At 45.1% G+C, this 18,406-nt stretch overlaps 7 protein-coding genes across 7 annotated transcripts; 4 read left to right on the forward strand and 3 right to left on the reverse strand.

Moving 5' to 3' along the window:
* Positions 1 to 653: 653 nt before the first annotated feature.
* On the forward strand, positions 654 to 2,897 carry TREMEDRAFT_68157 (uncharacterized protein; the record flags this gene model as incomplete). Its single annotated transcript, XM_007003635.1, has 7 exons — positions 654 to 858; positions 1,113 to 1,155; positions 1,282 to 1,361; positions 1,412 to 1,465; positions 1,723 to 2,116; positions 2,258 to 2,420; positions 2,475 to 2,897. The coding sequence occupies 7 exons, from the start codon at positions 654 to 656 to the stop codon at positions 2,895 to 2,897; spliced, it is 1,362 nt and encodes a 453-aa protein (XP_007003697.1).
* Positions 2,898 to 3,459: 562 nt separating this feature from the next.
* On the reverse strand, positions 3,460 to 4,001 carry TREMEDRAFT_20317 (uncharacterized protein; the record flags this gene model as incomplete). Its single annotated transcript, XM_007003113.1, has 3 exons — positions 3,460 to 3,566; positions 3,779 to 3,811; positions 3,950 to 4,001. Coding segments are annotated over 3 exons (192 nt in total), but the record flags the coding sequence as incomplete, so codon positions are not given.
* A 281-nt stretch (positions 4,002 to 4,282) lies between these two features.
* TREMEDRAFT_38330 (uncharacterized protein) lies at positions 4,283 to 7,285 on the forward strand. Its single transcript, XM_007003249.1, has 4 exons — positions 4,283 to 4,847; positions 5,202 to 5,275; positions 5,466 to 5,975; positions 6,221 to 7,285. The coding sequence occupies exons 1-4, from the start codon at positions 4,370 to 4,372 to the stop codon at positions 7,247 to 7,249; spliced, it is 2,091 nt and encodes a 696-aa protein (XP_007003311.1). The 5' UTR covers positions 4,283 to 4,369; the 3' UTR covers positions 7,250 to 7,285.
* Positions 7,275 to 8,287, reverse strand: TREMEDRAFT_28776 (uncharacterized protein; the record flags this gene model as incomplete). Its single annotated transcript, XM_007003155.1, has 5 exons — positions 7,275 to 7,322; positions 7,370 to 7,457; positions 7,529 to 7,634; positions 7,912 to 8,042; positions 8,226 to 8,287. Coding segments are annotated over 5 exons (435 nt in total), but the record flags the coding sequence as incomplete, so codon positions are not given.
* A 421-nt stretch (positions 8,288 to 8,708) lies between these two features.
* Positions 8,709 to 10,441, forward strand: TREMEDRAFT_68158 (uncharacterized protein; the record flags this gene model as incomplete). Its single annotated transcript, XM_007003636.1, has 7 exons — positions 8,709 to 8,902; positions 8,944 to 8,984; positions 9,093 to 9,256; positions 9,491 to 9,562; positions 9,763 to 9,840; positions 9,919 to 10,049; positions 10,213 to 10,441. The coding sequence occupies 7 exons, from the start codon at positions 8,709 to 8,711 to the stop codon at positions 10,439 to 10,441; spliced, it is 909 nt and encodes a 302-aa protein (XP_007003698.1).
* A 1,308-nt stretch (positions 10,442 to 11,749) lies between these two features.
* Positions 11,750 to 14,053, forward strand: TREMEDRAFT_61166 (uncharacterized protein; the record flags this gene model as incomplete). Its single annotated transcript, XM_007003469.1, has 5 exons — positions 11,750 to 11,846; positions 11,934 to 12,107; positions 12,259 to 12,835; positions 12,974 to 13,939; positions 13,969 to 14,053. 5 exons carry the CDS (start codon positions 11,750 to 11,752, stop codon positions 14,051 to 14,053), a joined length of 1,899 nt encoding a protein of 632 aa, XP_007003531.1.
* Positions 14,054 to 14,436: 383 nt separating this feature from the next.
* On the reverse strand, positions 14,437 to 18,286 carry TREMEDRAFT_28996 (uncharacterized protein; the record flags this gene model as incomplete). The annotated part of the gene is made up of 5 exons (XM_007003181.1): positions 14,437 to 15,416; positions 15,540 to 15,957; positions 16,055 to 16,457; positions 16,539 to 17,120; positions 17,163 to 18,286. 5 exons carry the CDS (start codon positions 18,284 to 18,286, stop codon positions 14,437 to 14,439), a joined length of 3,507 nt encoding a protein of 1,168 aa, XP_007003243.1.
* Between the last annotated feature and the right edge of the window lie 120 nt (positions 18,287 to 18,406).

Raw genomic sequence — 18,406 nt, forward strand, 5'->3', positions numbered from 1 at the left:
GCGGCAGAGCAAGAGTAAGACATGTTTAAAATCCCAAAAATAGTTTTTTCCGACACCCCTCGGTCCTTTATTCTCTTCTCTCTTCTCTCCCCTCTCTCCTCGATCTCCTCTCTCCCTTCCCGATCAGGGTCCAACCGCCTCCGCCGCCGGCTTGTACGCCCTGGCCAAGTTTTGCTGCTCTTTTTTGACCGCTCAACTGCTCCAGACCTAAGTAGAGCAGCCTCTGACGACGTATACCGACCCGCGAACCACCGATCCCAGGTTTGAGATCTGAGAGCTAAGAACAGGAAGGATGGACCTTTATTGATCCTCATTTCTCTTAGCTCCTTGGAATTCCAGGCACTTTTACTGATGTTACCATCACTTGGAAGGAGGGCGTTCGTCGCAGTTTTCATTTGATAGCTGATAAATATCTATATCGGGGGTGCACGTGCAACATATATATAGTTTATCCTCCCTTACATTGAATATTCGGCAACTATCACAATCACGAATCCCACTTACATTCCATAGGTCATAGACACGGACGATTACCGGACAGGCCCGGCTGGTTGAATTTGAAGAAAGAGGAAATCTCAAGAGAATAAAATCTAGAAAATAGCGAAGGAGGATACGAGTAGATAGGGAAAGTGAAAAGTGGGGGAAGAACGAAGATGTGGAGTATTCTTTGGTTGACTCTTATATCAAGTTTCGGTGGGGTGATAAGAACAAGAGCAGTAGAGAATCAAGTCAGTTCTTACGCAAACGTATTTTTCTCACCTTCACATGTCATCAATAATACTTGGTTTCAAAATTCACATTGGTCAAGGAGGAAAGCGGAATGGTGGGCTACTCAATTAATAGCTGGCGGACCGTGGTGTGAGTGTGTTTCTTCTTACTTGTCACTCCAATATTCATAATGTGTTCTTTTATCCATACGCTCAGTCTGAGAAACCAGTCTGAGAAACGTATCAAAATACTTACCTGGGTGACAGCTCGACCCTTCCTTTCCCTTTCCCTTTCCCTTCTCATCTTGCCTTATAGCGAAGTGCACGAAGATGATTAGGTGACGATGGACCCTTACATCCTCTGAGGTTTCATTTCTCAGACATGGTCTTTGGCTGACATCATAGCGGTCATAAATAAAAGTATCTCGGCTCATTCTGGTGATCCTCAGTACGTCCCTCTTACTTTTTCCGACGCACAGACCACTCGTCTTTCTCACTCATGACTCAGATCATGACAAGCATTTTATTTCATTTAGATAGAATGTGGAGGAAGAGCTTATGCTGACTGTTCTAGTGATTATCTTTCTTATGCTGTTTACTACTGGCCCAATTGCACGGATGTGCAAAACACAACTGAACTTACACCTCAAGAAGGTATGTTACTAGCTCATGATGCCCACTTGATGTCTTGAGCTGACAGATAGTGTGGTCCGAATGTATCTACTACCAACGAGACGGAGTGTTCAATCCTGATATTTGTGAGTTGGGCTTTATCGTTTTTCTCCCAGTCAGCTCCATCATCTCTTTCCCTTCTTTCACCGCCATGGCAAATCCACAACGATCTTCACCTTGCCATCACCTCTTTCATCCTTCTCACCCATCTCTATAATCTAGCTTCGAGTTCAGAATTGTAGACTGAAGAGCATGAGAAATAAAATATGAGAGCTATGGTCAGAGAGTGTGGAAGTGCGGAGAATTGATAAGAAAAAGCTTGTCATTTTTGACTGACTTCTAGACCAAGTACAAAACGTCGAAGCAGTCAACAATCTCACCGACTTCATTTACCTAGCCGCTCTCGCCTACGCCTCCACTGGTAATCCAAAGTGGTCATCAGCAATCAACTCCTCTCTTTACACCTTTTTTATCGATCCGGACACATACATGAACCCTAATCTCGATTACGCTCAAGTGGTCCGTGGTAGAGATAACCTGAATCAGACCGGGAAACATACCGGTGTTTTGGATCTTAAGGGAATGGCAAAGTTAGTCAGTGGAGTGTTGATTTTGAGAGAAATGGGTGCGGAGGAGTATGGTAAGGTCGTAGATGATGGTTTAATGGATTGGGCTGCTAAACAAGCGGATTGGTTGGAGAATAGTGATCTGGGAATAATGGAAAAGTTATCACCGAAGTGGGTTTTTTCGCTGCCTCCTGCTAGTCTATTCATTTGTCTGCTTTCGCACCCCACAGCCTGTTTCCTGGTGATGGACCCATGGTTCACTGTTTTTTCTCCTACGGTCATGCTTCGAGGTACAAACGAGCTGACTCACAGTAATCACGGAACATTCTACTACAACCAACTTTGCTCTCTCTACGTTCTACTAGGTAATACCGAAAGAGTTCGTGAATTACTCGAAGAATATTATTCCACCATTTATCAAGGTCAAATCGTTCCATCTGGTGATCAACCTTTAGAAAGTTTACGTACAAGACCAGTAAGTCTACCTTTCCCTCATCTTTCATCACATGACAAGCTGACAATATATTAGTATCATTATCGAGCCTATAATCTCGCAGCAGTTGTAACATTAGCAAGAATAGGAGATTATATCAACCTACAACCATCTGGATGGACACGTCAATCCGGTGGGAATTCTACTATCCTTGACGCTTTGAAATACGCAATGGCACAAGATCCAGCTACTCATAACGAAACGGATCAAATGACCACTTTAAGTCCTAGTGTGGCTGCTATAGCAAGTATGATGGGTGATCCAGATGGTAATCTTGCGACTTTTTTAAAACAAGCAGATCCTTTTTATCCTGGTTCGGTTTATTATTCTTTAAATTCCGGTGTTAGCGATTCGGGTATACATCAAGGATTGATAGAAACTACATATGGACCAAAAGCGGCTCAAGCTACAGCGGGAATGGGAAGGAAAGTAAGAGGGATACCTTGGGGTGGAAGATAAGATAATCAGGAATTGACTTGATCGACTGAGAGGGGACGTGGATTATAAGAGGATGTTGAGAGGAGAGAAAGATCGTAAGTGTATCGGAGATGAACATGGTGGGTGTCGAGGGAAATTGTAAGTGTATCGGAGACGAACATGGCAGGTGTCGAGGGGACTAATGAAAGTGTTAGGTATCAGAAACAATCAAGAGGAGGGAAGGTTGAAGATTTAACGAAAAACACAATACACAAACACGAAACAAATCTCTTGCATTAATCTCATACATACATAGCATTTTCTTATTGATACTGTAGATGAATTCATTATTATGATAAAAAAGGATTCATATGACCCAATTCGACATTAAATCTTGTTTTTCATTCATATCCTAATAACTCAATACCCAATATCTTAAACCTCAAAGCATCATTGATGGTTGTCTCAATAGTAGGCCTAAACTTTTATATAAGCTACTACCTCAAATTAGAACAGAGGAGGATTACAGCTCACATTGAACATTCTGAAGGTATTTAAGTGATGATTTGCAGGTAGCTCCTCAATCAGTCTTCACGATTTTACCCTCTACCTCTTTCCGAAGTTCAGTAACGACAGCTGCTAAACCATCTGGATGAGCACCGTTTTCTATCATACCTACACATATCGATAATGTCTGTTTGTCCAAACCTGCTGTCAGTATCTCTTCGGAGACGCACATTCCTGAATATATCCTCCGTCATCATGATTGATGTCTCATGATCTAATCAAGGTCTTCGATTCTCTTGAAAAACTGACATCTTAGGACATGAGGATGAACGCTCTAACAACGTCTGATATTCTCTTCATGTGAGAGAGAATGGAAAGTGATTCAGACCCCATGGAAGAGGATACACGCGACTCACCAGTCTGAAGTAGTTGAGATAGATCGTACAGTGCTACCTCATCAGCCCGGCCTTGAAACCAGACATCTTACTTGAGATCTGATGTACACCCTCGTGAAGCAGATATGTGAGCTATCCGTTGGTATTGATGATTTGTGTGAATGAAGCGGATGTAAGAGTATGAAAACTCACCATCTATCGTCTCTCTTGCATTCTTCAACCTCATCTCTGCGCTACTACTGGTCGAAGGAGCTGATGTCGACATGATCGCGGAAGACCCTTTCTTTCCCTTCCATCAATCTGTCTGGTCCCACCCTTTCCAGTTCCTACTTACCAGTCGGGATGTTCAAGCCCTGCTAGCCAGTAGCGAATAATAAGGTGTACAGTGAAGAGCAGTACGAGCGTTGTGGTATATGTAGAGTGAGGATGAAATACAACATCAAAACCGAGGTACCGAGGACGCGACGAGAATTCCAACCACAAACCACCATCTTTTCTTTCAATTCTCCTTTTACACTTGCCTCCCAGTTTTATTAGATCCTTTCCTCTCACTCGACACTTCCACAACCGCTTCAGATCTTCCAGACGGTAAGGAATATGCCCCCTTAAGGGATGACTTCCCGTCGACGTCGAATCCGTTCTCAAACTTCGAAATCTCCCTCTTGGACTATCTCTCAAAATCGTCCATCTTCTACCTCTTTGCCACAGCCGCGTCATCTGGAAACTCAGCCTTTGCAACCTACCGATCCGTCCGACGCTGACGATTCGTACGTTTCAGAGCAAGAATCTGGCATACTTTTCACTGGGGGAGAGACTAGTTACACCGATTGGATCGGGTGGATATACAAGAGACTTCAAGAGTTGGAGGAGAAGTGTGAGTATTGGTGGGTTCATATTTACCAGACAATCTGGTTTTTTTGGAATACAGTCATATACAAAGTCTTGAGGACTTACGAGGTGATTAGAAAGAGAGAAATGGGGAAAGGATTCAGAGGATGGTTTAGATCTGATGTTGGAGGCGAGCTTGAGGATGTTGGGATAGGAGAGAAGGTCATAAAACGACGTCGAGCACAGAAAAAGGAGATGATAAGTGAGTCTTTCATCTATGTGTTTGTCAAGATCCCACAGGTGACTCCATCCCATTGAGGTATGGGATATCGTATGTGTCAATTCAACTGGTTATTAATTGGGAGGAACTATACTGGTATATCTTGGCGATCGGTCTGAAGGCTTGATACCGGAAGATGTCCCCTGTAACGGTGGGATTCTAAAGCAAAGCGGATCGAGATCGATCAGAGGACAATTTGAAGCGAAAAGTTTGGGATAAGGTGTCTGAAGGAAATACAGGAAGGCAAGGGATAACGTACAAGCTGAAGTCAGGCTGGAGAGGAGAGCCGAAGATTAAGGAATGATGAATGGCTTTTTCTACATTGCTGACCGTCAGAAGGAGAAGGTGAACATTTCCCAGGGATGGTCAACCTTTCTGGAACGTTGTGTTATATGAATTCAGTCTTACAAGTGAGTTGAAATTCCCTGTTTTTACCCCTCACACTTCGTTCCAGGAATCCATGTCAATATTTCTTTCAACTCTTCTTCCGACTCTGTGTGGCCTTGTTCCATGTTACACCCATCGACTATACTCTGACCCAGTATTCAAATTGGGCGGATAGTCTGATAAGGCGTCAAAAGAAGTATATACTAACCCCAGGCCTTCGCATCACTCCCTTCTCTCGTACATAATTTAGACACCATAATAGCTCTTGCGGTCGAAGTCGATCTTCCCACTCCAGTAACCGATACCCTCTCTTCAACTTTACAATCCCTCAACACCCCATCTTCTCGTGTTCCAAAACCCATACGTCCCATATCTCTCCTTCAAGCTCTCGAACCTTTACCTCAAATTCGTCGTCTATTGTCCACACGGGAACAACAAGACGCACATGAGTTGTTCGTTGTTTTAGCTGAAGCAGTCTCAGATGAAGCCATGAAGGTGGCAATTGAGTTTGCCCATATTAGAGGTTTAGGGGAAGTGTTGACTTTGCAAGAAGGTCTTGGGGGTGGTAAGAGAGAAGAAAAGAAGAAGAGAGGAAAGATAAAAGCTTTACAACAACCTTGGGAGGGGTTAATGGCTAGACGTAGGGTTTGTAAAAGGTGTGGATGGTGTGAAGCTGTTAGGATGGATACTTTGGGAGGTATGGAATTACCTATTCCCTTAAATGTGAGTTCGTCGTTGCTCAGTATACCTTTCGACCCTTCACTTTCCTACCTGATCCTACATAACCTCCATCAACATGACAGGCACTTACCGTCGAGTCGTCATGAGCACGGTACAAATATGTTGGGTAGCGGCGGAGTTGAATCAACCTCTGATTCGCTGCAACTTATCACCCCAGTGTGTGAGGCGAGGTTTCAAAAGGGAAACTGTCAGATGTTGCTGATAGATGAAACACGACTGACATTTAGGGCGATATATCTCTTGACGCCTGTATAGCGGAATACCTCGCACCTGAAAATTTATCCGACGTCACATGCGAAATGTGTTCATTACGTTTGACTCAACAACAATACGCTTCAGAATCTTCACGTCTTTCCCTCCCTCCTAATTCCCATCCATCCAATGATCATCAACCTATCGCATCTTCATCTCGTCACTCTTCCGGCTCTTTTTCCCCACTCAGTACACTTCCAACCAATGCCACCTCTATCCCAAGTCCAAACGAATTAACCCCATCTCGTAAGAAAAAAGCTCGTGAGGCTTCTCGTATAGCAGGACGTTTACAAGAAATGTTAGATTCAGGTGTCGTCACACATTTCAATGAACCTCTTCCACCTACACCTTCTCATCCTAATTCTTTACCTATCAAATGGTTAAATTCCAGAGGAGAATCTCTACGTCAAGCAGCTATCATACGACCTCCTCAAAGTCTACGACTTCATTTCATTCGATCGGAATATACACCTTATGGTACTTTATTAAAGAAAACAGCTAGAGTGAATTTCCCTATCATACTTGAGCTCACTCGATTTGTAGCTAGAGGAGTTTGGGAAGAAAGAACTTCAGTTTTAAACATGTTACAATCTTCTACCAATGTTGATAATAACAAAACCGCCAGGGTTTTGTATAGACTTGAATCAGCTATTTTACATTATGGTTATACACATTCAAGTGGTCATTTCATTTGTATAAGAAGGAAACCTATCAAGAAAGATGGATATAAACCTATTGCGGGTGAAAAGAATTGTCAAGATTGGTGTACTTGTGACGAATGTAGGTTCGTTGGTCCAGTAAGAGAAGAAATAAAGGATGGAAAAGGTTGGTTAAGAATTTCAGATGATGATGTTGAAGAAGTTGGAGAAGAAGCTTTGATAGAGAGTAGAGGGGCTATTTTCATGTTATTTTATGAGAAAGTGAAAGAGAATAAAGAACTTTCTAGACCAATTTCGAGAAGTTCGGAGAAGGTTATATATAGTCAAGAAGGTGAAGTAAAATGATATAGTATATAAAATGCATCTTAGATCAAAGAAGTCCAAGAGATAATGATTGAACGGAAGACCATTCTGGTGGCTAGAAAGTCAGATATGGAATGAAACAAGTTTGAAGAGTTCACTTACATTTGACCGGGTTTCGAATTGTAACCAATCTGATGAACTGGTAGGTAAAACTCCCATCGTAGATGTTTTGTATAAACCTAAACTCAATCTGGAAAATATCAGCTTTATCTTTAAGTCACTTGGTAGTTGGATGTATGTGAGAGGAGAGCGAGTACTCACACTAGTGCTTGACAGATGACGTAAACTACCATAGGACCAGTCAAGGGGAGATAAGATTCTTGTCCTGGTTTACCCCAGGGAGGAAGTGTTTTAAATGGTTCGAATGCTGAGAGTTAGTCATAACCTCATGACGACCCCCGTCCGTCTCTGTCTTTCTCCATGTAAGTCATTCAGCTGCTCTAATATTTCCCCTGGGTCCGAAAAAAGCCATTCGAGAGGCTAGGACCGTCCTATGTCCCACGCTCAGTCTAGCCAGAATTTCGCCCATCTCCTCTCGCTGACAGTGTCACAATCCCCCCCACCCCCCCAATGTACAGTATAAGGAACGTGAGAGATATTGACTCGAAGCTGAGCACGAAAAAGCAGGATGAGTTTCGACTGACCAGAGAATATGTTGAATACAGCTTTGATAGGACTGGTAAGAAGCATAAACACTATCCCTAAAGAGAAGATTTGAACGCCAGATCCTGAAAAGTAAAGCATGATAGCTTGCATAGGTAATGATTTTGCCGGTCTGAGGATCAGCATTATTCATTGTGACCTGTCCAATTCCATTTCCTCCGGGCCACAGTAGTCTTCATCCGATTGATGAAGAGTCAGAACCTTACACGGCTGAAGGGCGGACCGGAGTGAGAAGTTTTCAAACTGGGGTTGAGGATGACGGAGCACATGTGAAGAGGGGGGGGTGAAAACTCACGATAACGCCAATTCCCAAGCTCGTTTCATACGTAAATCACTTGATCTTTTCGCTTGTAAAGCCGGATCGACTCTCTGATACCATCAATATTCCAGACAATCTACTTTGAAGGAGAAACGGACTGGGGGTATGACATCTTTCTTCGTGTTGGTAGGTGCGAGAGGTAAAGAGAAACCAGGAGGGTTTGGAATGTTCCTATCTTTCAGCTGGTAACAGGCGTAAGTCCGTCGGTCAGCTCACTTCAATGTATTCTTGGATAAAGGTTCCATCTTGGGTTCAATGTTTCCTGACTTGAATGAGTTCCAAGTATGTCTCTATGTGTGGGAGAAGAGGTGGTCGGGTGAGAGAAAGGCAAATATGCAAGAGATGTTGGTGTTGTTCGTCGTCAATTCGTCATTCGTTCCTGAATTTTGAACTACTTAACTTACTGCCATTCGTTTTTCTTGCCAACTTTATTCACATTCCACTCTTCGTCCTATAACGATGTGGGCACTGTCATTGCTGTTAGCTACGGTAGTGACAGCTACAGACCTCATATCGTGTTCTGCTCAAGCTGCTAAAGCCCACCCATGTGCGGTACCGCACCCCGGAGGTTTAATGGTATTCAGACAGAGGTTTGAACCTGACGTTGGGGGGGATCAAGGTAGTTGGGGTATAGATGGGCTTCAAGTGCTAGAGTGAGTGTTTCCTCATGGGTAGCATTACATCGTATGTCAAGATCATATGTCACATGTGACTTGGAGGACGGAGGACCGGTCAGTCGTCTGAGTACTCCTACTGGTACCGGGCGCATCTCAGTGGAATGAAAGATGGATAAATAGGATGATCTTCTAACCGCAAGCTGTCAAAATCAACATGAACTGAAAGCTACCAACGCCGAACCATTCGCACCTGCTTACGATCATGAACATGTAGCTTCATTTACGCATCGTTCAGAGCTGTTTGGAGGGGAGGAGAGTGTTTTACGAGCTGAAGCTGAATGGGCGCAGAGCGAGGTGGGGGAAGGGGTTGAGGAGGTACAAGAGAGAACTGTGAGTTTTTTTGATATTTCTACCTCGTATACTCAACACGATTCGCACAGTCCTTATCTTGTTTTGGCAACACAGGTGCACTGATGTCCCTTCAAACTCCCATAGCCTCACTCAAATCCTATATGCTGACACGATGTTCTGACTCGGATGATTGAGAATATTCCGGAGGAACCAAACGGCATGGAAAAGGGAGATATAACGACAAGACTGAGGAAGACTGAAGCTGATTGTCAGTGGAACACAGCAGGTAGATGGATATCAACATTCGCACCATCTTGCAGTCCCGCACGTCGAGAAGGGGAAGAAGTACGTTTTTCTCCCTGTACTAAAACCGATGCTGAGGTTTGAGCAGGTAGCAAGCTTCTTTCATGCCCTACACCTCTTACATGGACGATTCCCAACTGCGAAACTTCTCTCGGATGCCGACGTGAGTATTTCCGTTCCACCCACGACCGGAACTTCTAGCGGAAGGGAATCAAGTGGGGGAGATAGTAGCTAATGGAAAGATCACACCATCGGCAGATACCACTTACTCTCTCTTTGAATTGGTCGCTGCTTTGACTTTTAACGATTTTAAACCTGTGGTAAGTCTTCGAAAAGAATCAATCCCGTAAATCATGGGGACTGAGGGGGTGGGAAAGAAGGTAGTTGACGAATTAAAGGTAACTTGCGTCAATTATACACTCTCGACAATTCTTTGGCCTCTCAACGTCGGGGGAAAGTTTCAAGAAAACAACTTCATCCCTTCTTCAAAATTCTCCTTACAATCTACTTGTCCTCCAGAAGGTATAATGTGAGTATTCATTCAAACCCCCTTCACTCTCGGTTTGTCGCGCAACCTCAATGCCCAACTGCATTTTATATTCCGCGTCGTGTACTAAACGTCTACACACGCCCCGCGTTGAGTTTTCCGCTCGTCCGAACTGTTTCTGAAACGGTCGGTTTTTGACATCCAGCTATCCCCCATCCATCACCCTCCCACCGATGACCACGTCATACACTTGGGACCCCCTCACTCGGCCTACTCCACGACCCATCACACTCTCTTACGACGAGAGCAAAGTCTACACACCCGGTCTCGAACTCAACCCCAAAAGACTTCGCGCGTTCAAGGACTATGAAGAGGAGCGGTTGGAAGAAAAGGAGAGCAAAGTCATAAGACAATACCCTCGGGACGAATTATAGCCTATGATATAGAGTATACAGTCCTCTGGTAGATGGACGAGAGCATCTCATTTACGACAGCGCTGATTTCTGACGTACTCCACAAAGCAGGGTTGTTATTGAGCCTTTCTGGACGGTTTATGCGATGGGATCGCCACCCGCTCATGACAAGCAAATAGATATGCAGCGGGTACCTGGTAAGCACACACACTCAAGCGCTTGTGACGAAGTGTCCCTTCCTCAACACGCTTCAAACCATCGCACTGTCACAGACGGGGGTGTTCACCGTCATTCATAGGGGCGATTCAATGGTAAGTGTTTCGGGTCAACATCCGATCCAACATGTAGTGCATCAGTACACCGTACATGTAAGTTACAGTTTCTTTCATCCCACGCTTTGTCACTATGGAGAGCGTAACCAAGGTACACAAAGACTTATTATATGTTGATATTTTGGAAGCGGCCGCTTATAGTTGTTTTGTCCGCATGGTGTAGTGGTTTAGCATTTCTCTTTCCGGGCCATGGATGGGGAATGGAGACGGTCCGGGGTTCGAATCCCTGTGTGGATTCTTCTTTTATCTTTGTCCTCAGCGTTTTGCTTCGTTGCCCAGCTCTTCTGAGGAATATGTACCAATAACATATCAAAGGGGATCAACTTCTTACCCCAATACCTGTGGACTCTGATAGGGCTGTGTGAGCGATCCCCTCTTTCCTCTGCTCATTCAGATCCCTCGACGACTTGGGTCGACCCCTCACGTCAAAGACTGACAAGGTCTGTCCGGCGACAGACGTAGAATGGCCCAGGAGAGTCAATTTGTCCTCTACGCCGCATGATTTTCCCCTTTCCCCAGCGTACTAACGTGCTCTGCTCGACTTTGAACCTCACCGCCTCATGAATGGCCATGAGGGGTTGATGGTATTTACTACTGACATCTCCCTTCCAACCTCCGCTACTCGGATTGTCTTAGAACCTCGAACTCGCTCTTCATCGCATTATCTGTTACGGCCGAAGGACATGCGGTGTCGGCGACTCGGGCTGATGGTGCTAACACGTATTGATCCCTCAACCAACAGGTCAAAAAGCACATGGGATCACGGAGACGGATGGACCACACGTCATCACGAGGAACCGGCAACGGGCACTGAAAAGCGCACAGCAAGCAAGAAGTTGATGTCTCTTTAGTGTGGTTTTGCAAGGCCGACACTTCGGACCCTCTTTCAATAACTTAACTTAACTCACTAAAAGTCTGCATAAAAAAGTATAAAGAGCAATCAAGATGAGAGTTCTTTCACCATCGGACAACTCGAAGCGACTCGACATCTCTCGATATGTTGGCGGCACTTTTTATGGTGGCTTCAGCTGCGGCTGCACCTCTTCAACCTGTTTCTTCTTCACCATGTGCTTTACTTGATAGTAATGCCGCATGTGAGTATCTCCTTGTTCCTTCATATTGAGATTGTTGGTCGGCTTCATGACTTGTTTTATCAACAAGAGATCATTGCTGATCATCAGACTGGACACCGTCACAGGTTAAAGCATGTTTCGAATCCGTCCCATTCGACGAGAGCATTCGTCAAAACGTCTTGAATGTGGTCACTTCTTTGTATACGATGGCCATTTTTCAATTCAACCAGTTGGGTGACGAAGATCCTGTTTTGAACCAAGGTATTGATATCATGGGGGAATGTGAGTCGTTTCTTTGCAGCCCTTCTTCATGTAATACTCCGCATGTACAATTTTCTTTTCCTCTACCCTCCTCCCCCAGATGATTTAATTTGTGGAAGGGAAAGTCTGGGTTGACGACAATCGGAACCGATGAACTCGTACTGATAACTAGTTGCTCGGATCAATACCACCACCTATTCCTCAGACTTTGACTTCCAATTCGATCTCGCCACATCCATATATGCACTAAACGATGGTCATTATTCTTGGACTCCATGTTATTACGCCATGTTCAATTACACTCAAGCTATCCCTATCATCTCCGTCCAAGGACCTACCGGTCTTCCAGAAGTTTATATCCCTCCTGATCTCTCTGTCTACTTGGAAGGATTCAACGCCACTTCCATCTACTCTACTTTAGGATTAGACGCCGACGAACTTGCTTCCGCTCAAGTATTGGAGATTGAAGGTTTGGACGCTTTGGATTATCTGGTTGATGTAGCCGTACCCCAAGCTGGTGTATTTCAAGATCCAGCCCAACGATTAAATTATCAGTTTGCGGGTATCACTGGAAGAAATGGTATTTTCGATAGATCCGCAGGACATTTCACAACCACTTTGACTTTGGAGAAGGATAATATCACGATGACCGTGAAGACTTTGAAGGGAGATGTTGTTAATCTCACTTTACCTTATTTGATAAGATGGAATTCTGCTGTTCCTTTTAATTTTTCGTCCGGAGAAGAATTGTGAGTTTTCTCTTGTCATTTCTGTTCGACTCACAATCAATGTTCCTCTTCCTCCAACCAACTATCTATTATGACAGCTCAGAGTTCAATGAAATTTAGACAGAAGTGAATCAAAGGGATCATGCTGATTCTCACAAGCTTCCAAAAAGTTTGTTCTGTCAACTCCACCATAACATCTTTATCAAATTCAACTTCATCCACCAACTCTACCGTTCCACCTCCTCTCCCTGCCAACATCACCACAGGAGCTCCCAATTTCCCCGACGTCGTTAATCGTGTTTATGGCACCTGTCCTAATCTCCCCAATACAGCTCGTTTCCCATTGAAAAACGATCCTACTTTAACACCCAACTATCTTGGTGGACGAGACATTCAATTTTACACACTTCCCAATAAAACAGATGTCGGTGTTATTTACGTCCCAACTTTGGATCCAGCAGGTAACGAAGATGAATGTACAACACGTTTTTTCGTTGATTCAGTACTTGGTCTTCAAAACTTTTCAAAAAATGGTATCACAAAAGTCCTACTAGATACTACAAACGATGGAGGAGGATTCATTTCCTTAGCTCAACTTCTTGAAAGACTATTCACAGGAGAGAAATATACACCAGAAAATAATTTTCAAACCGTTTTTCGAAAAGTACCTTTATCTCAAGCTTTATTACAAGCACATCTTGATAATCCTTCAGCTCCTGCAAATACATTTTCACCTGTATCATATAGAGAATCGAATTTAACGGATTTATCAAACGATACGAATTATTTCAAACCTGGTCTTTCAAGACAAATCAATAATCATACTTTATACACTTCCGATTATATTTCCGATTCTCTCGATACTTTGACAGTTTACAATAAAGTTGTTCCCTTTACACAGATGGCACCTTACGCACCTTCCGAAATAGTCATCACTGGTAATGGTTTATCTGGAAGTGCTTGTGCTTCTTTCATTAATTTTTTAATCGAATATTATAATACAACAGCTTGTATTCACACTCCTTTCCCAGAAAAACCAATTGAATATCAAGCTTTCTCAGCTGCTCAATCTATCACAGGAGGAGATATTTATGACGAAGCCCAAAGTCTTAATTTCACAAATCCGTTGTTACCACCACCATTGGAAGTTAAAGGTACGATTGGATTTGCGTTGAGGGGAGCTTTGAGTCCGAATATCGCCCCGGGAAAGTTTGTGCAATACCGTACGGTCCCCGCTGAGAAAACGTATCAACTCACTATGGAAGGATATGAGGATCCGTTATTGAATTGGGGACAGGTGGCGGATATGGTGTATCTCTGAAATTGGTGTCACGAAAAGGATAGAGGATAGAAAGATGATAAGAGGATATTACCTCGTGGAAGATAATACTTTATGACAATCCGTATGTAGAATACTCGTACTGTAGTTAGAGGCTGTGTTTACGATTTTGACGAATGCATTGATGTTTAACGATGAGTGTCAAAAGACGTCCTTCCGTTCCAAGCTAGCTTTTATCAAATTTGCATACACGACGAGATAAATAACCGGTACAAGAACTAAAAGCTAGGAGTAGACAATATTATCCAAGCAACCTTCTCACTCTACAGTACCAAACCAGATCTCACACTCTCAACCCCGCACCAAACTTTCTCTTCGCTATATCATCCACCAACCCTCTCATCTTCCCCCAAGCATCCCACCATTCTTTCCCATCTTCACTCTCATCACCCCATTTATCACTGATAACACTCCTCATCCATCTCAAAACCCCAATAACTTTCTCCACCCCACCCAAACTTCCTTCGATACAACGTATCAAATACCCTGACACCTTATCCATATCCCTCTGCGCTGGAGATGAACGTGATTCTATCCATTTTGACAAAACATCCAAAACGTCTGACAATTCAGTGACTTTATATAAGGTCGGTTCAGCAGGACGAGGAATCACAATCACGACTTTGTCCTTCCCATTTATACCCTTCGGATGAGGAGGTATCGAACCACCTCTAGAAACAGTAGGGGAAAGTGATGATCGATTCGACAAGATTGATCCTTCTCTATTCCCATTTTGTCCAAAACGTCCTTGTTGACCAGGTCGACGAAGTTTAGCTCTTTGTTGTTGTCTTTGTCTCTCTTCTTTCACCACTTCATCTTGCATCTCCAAAGGAAGTTCTGAAAAGACATCAGGATCTAACCCTAGAATTCGTAAGTCTGCCACTCGATATTTCCCAATCTTACCTCCGTGGGATTGTCCGTCATTCAGTTCTACACCGATAGAATGAGAAGGGTCTTGATCATTGGTATTTTGACGAGCCCATGCACCATACAAGGGTAAATCGGCAATGGCTCCAGCTTTGAGTTGACTTTTGACTTTCGGACGAAGTTGACGTGTGATATGTGCTGCGGCATGCTTACCTTTAGCTGGGGAAATAGTTGAAGATCTCATTTCCTTTGGAAGAATGGGTGGAGCGATAGAGATGGATCGAGATCGAGATCTAGCGTAATCATCCTTTACTTCTCGTCGAAGATCGGGAGGTAAGGCAGCGAGAAATTCTGGATCGATACCTTCTGACGATGGACCGGGTCTGGATGGTCCAGCTTGATGCAATGGGGAATGTCGAGGAAGGGGAGTAGGCGACAAGGGAGGTGAAGGTGAAGGTGAGACAGATGTAGGACGTATGGCCCTTTCGTTCTCGAGTTCCGTCATCTCCTTCGTTTGACCGACAGTCGGAGTGTTCATGGCACGTCTTGTGCCAAATGCCAACTTCGCTTGCCCTGTTTCCCGAACCACCCCCTGTGACTCGGTATCGAGTTTCGTGACCTGTATCCCTACTCCTCGCAATTCTTGTGGATCCAACTTCATAGATCGCAACAGTCGTAAACTAGCTTCGGTCATTATAGGAGGATCGTCAGTCGCCAATCCCCCTTTAGAGATTTGAGCGGACTTGTTGAATGTCTCGCACCATCCATGACCGAGAAATTTGGGAGGTTCGACAGGTGCATCTGGATGTCGAGCCATGAGTTTGAGGGTCAACAAGCGACCGCGGGCGTTGACGGATTTCATGCGCTTGACCACTTCCAAGGCTAGGTCACGAATGCACGTTTCGGCTTGATCTGCAGTGCGAAAGCGTATTCCATACTGTCAAAGTCAGCTCTACCCACTTTGCCCATATCCTATCCGCCTCCTTCGCTCTCGCAATCCTCGATCGTCCCTCGAATTCAATAAGTAGACTCACGTTCATCTCAGCGCTCACACTCTTGCGCTCCTTGTGAGGCTCCAGTTTCCTCTCATCAACTCCACGTAAATAGCCATACACCATCTCCCCCGTCTTTGGACCCAAGCAGCCTTGGAACGCCGACTTGGGATGTTCGAGTAAATCCTTGACGATCGTGGACCCAAAACGCGTCTCAATCTTCTGTCGTATGGAATACCCGACCGATGGGAAATCCTCTACGTCTAATGGTGCGAGGAATGCTGGTATGTCGGGTTCGAGGAGATGATGTATCCCAGCTGGTTTGGCTCGCCTTGTAGCTAGTTTGGCTAGAAGGATGTTACTTGCGATACCTATTGAAACTTCACAGGATGTTTCGCGCCGGACGTCTGTTCGAATTTTCTCCGCTATTTCGACTGCCGGATCCCTCACGATCTTCAATTCTCCTGCAGCCACATCTGACCTTCCATCGTCAACCTCAGCACCTACAGAACCATCCTGATGAGACATTGAATGGTCTGACCCTACCACTTCCGCCTCCTCAGGAGCCATCGCTTTCGCCCTCACCGCCGACGTGACATCGATCAGCGCCTCATCCACACTGACCGCTTGAAGCTCGTCCGCATATCCCATCAAGACAGTATAAAAAGCCAATGAAAATTTCTTGTACGTCTCGAACTCGTAAGGCAACGTTTGTAACTCGTCTCCCACCAACGTCTTGGCACGACCAAGGGACATACCATTCCGGACACCCTTGGCTCTGGCCTCATAGCTGGCACTAGCAATTTCGGAGGTGCTAGCAGTTGCTCGTCCAGCTTGAGAGTGACAGACCACTGTCGGCTTTCCTCGCAGATGAGGGCGGGTGGCAAGACCGCAAGAGACGAAGAAGCAGTCAAAGTCGACATGCATGATGATCTTTTCGCCTGTTCTAACGTTGAGAAGGGGGGCCCGAGGAAGAGCGGAATTTGCGAGTGAGAGCGGATTGAGGTTCAATTCAGAAGGTCGAGACAGAGAGTTGGCCTCGGACTGGAGTTGGGCAGCAGCGACCAGAACTTTAAGCTCGGCTTTCCAGGTGGACAAGTGATGTAATCTGTCCGTCAGCGCGGACAGCGATCGTGAGGTGACAACTGACCTACTGTTTTGATAGAACGAGTCAATGTACCCCCCTTCGTTCCCTCTTTCCGCGGTGTTCTTGGCTCTCCACTCGTCGTTCTTGAGCATCTTAGCCGCGTCCTCGTTGGACTCTTTGGAATAATAATGTTCCCACCAGCCTTCGGGCTGTTGTACTTTAGGTGGGAGCACTTCCTTAGCCGGAGATTCCTGCTTGACTGCTTCTGGGGAGATGGGGATGATGGAGTGACGAATCGGTTTGAGCAAACTCTGCGTCGCAGCTGCTGGTGCTTGTGGGGTGGTGATGTCGACAGGAGAAACATGGTCGACGGTCTCATTGACATCATCCACAACCGTAGAAATCTCCTGCTTGATCTCGGGAGAATTGGTTGTGCGCTCTTGAATTTGAACTTGACTACCCTTCAGAAACCCCTCCAGTCCTTTCCTCCCATCCTGTTCCCAACCTCCGTCCGGGACCAACTTCCATTTCCTCCAATCTAGAACCTTTCCCTCATTACAACTTTCAGTGATCCATGCTTCCCTGATCACCTTGTAGTTGGCGAACTGTTTGAACTTCATCTGCGTCAACATGGGCGCTATGATATACTGAACAAGGGTCTTTTTGTGGAGCTTGGGTCGTACCTCTCCACCACGTTGTAAAATCATCTTGCGCAGCTCTTCCATGGGAGGATGTGTATTGCCATTGATGTAAAACGACATGCCGGAGAATATTTGAGGCAATCCAGAGGCAGCAGATGCCAGGGCTATGTCTCGATTTTGAGTCTGCACTTTGATCTCTTTCTTGCGCATATAATCGCCGATGTCGCCGAATCGATTAGGGGCATACTCCGCCCCACCAAGATATGCATGACTCTGGTCCAGTGCAGCTTCGTCACGGGATGGTAGGTAAGCCAGAGCAGTCCCTCGAGTGGTCTGTTCATCATTCGTAATGGATGAGTCGTGCAAGGTGAGCAAAGGACTGGGGGAGAGATGGATACGTTTTGCGTCTGGACTTTGTTGGCCCTCTAGATGATCGGCACTTCGCTTCTCGGGTAAGGTGGGAAATTGAACCGACAAGACTTCGTTCCAGAAGGTCTGACTGGAGCTTGGAAGGGATGAAGATGGGGCATCGTCCAATTGGACCATGCTACATGATGTGACAGATGAGGGAGAGAGAGGAATCGTGGTGGCAAAAGGAGGAAGAAGGTTGAGTGGACCAGATGGGAGCCCCACATACGGGGTGCCACACTTCCGGGGTTTACGGCG

The sequence above is a fragment of the Tremella mesenterica genome (assembly GCF_000271645.1).
Source record: "Tremella mesenterica DSM 1558 unplaced genomic scaffold TREMEscaffold_3, whole genome shotgun sequence".
NCBI classification, from domain to species: Eukaryota; Fungi; Basidiomycota; class Tremellomycetes; order Tremellales; family Tremellaceae; genus Tremella; species Tremella mesenterica.

What these genes read in the sequence shown, in the direction of transcription:
- TREMEDRAFT_38330 (XM_007003249.1), top strand. Translation starts at nt 4,370, where the DNA reads ATGACTTCCCGTCGACGTCGAATCCGTTCTCAAACTTCGAAATCTCCC. An exon ending in ACAGAAAAAGGAGATGATAA is followed by an intron (nt 4,848 to 5,201) that starts GTGAGTCTTTCA and finishes GCTGACCGTCAG; the next exon opens with AAGGAGAAGGTGAACATTTC. An exon ending in AATTACCTATTCCCTTAAAT is followed by an intron (nt 5,976 to 6,220) that starts GTGAGTTCGTCG and finishes ACTGACATTTAG; the next exon opens with GGCGATATATCTCTTGACGC.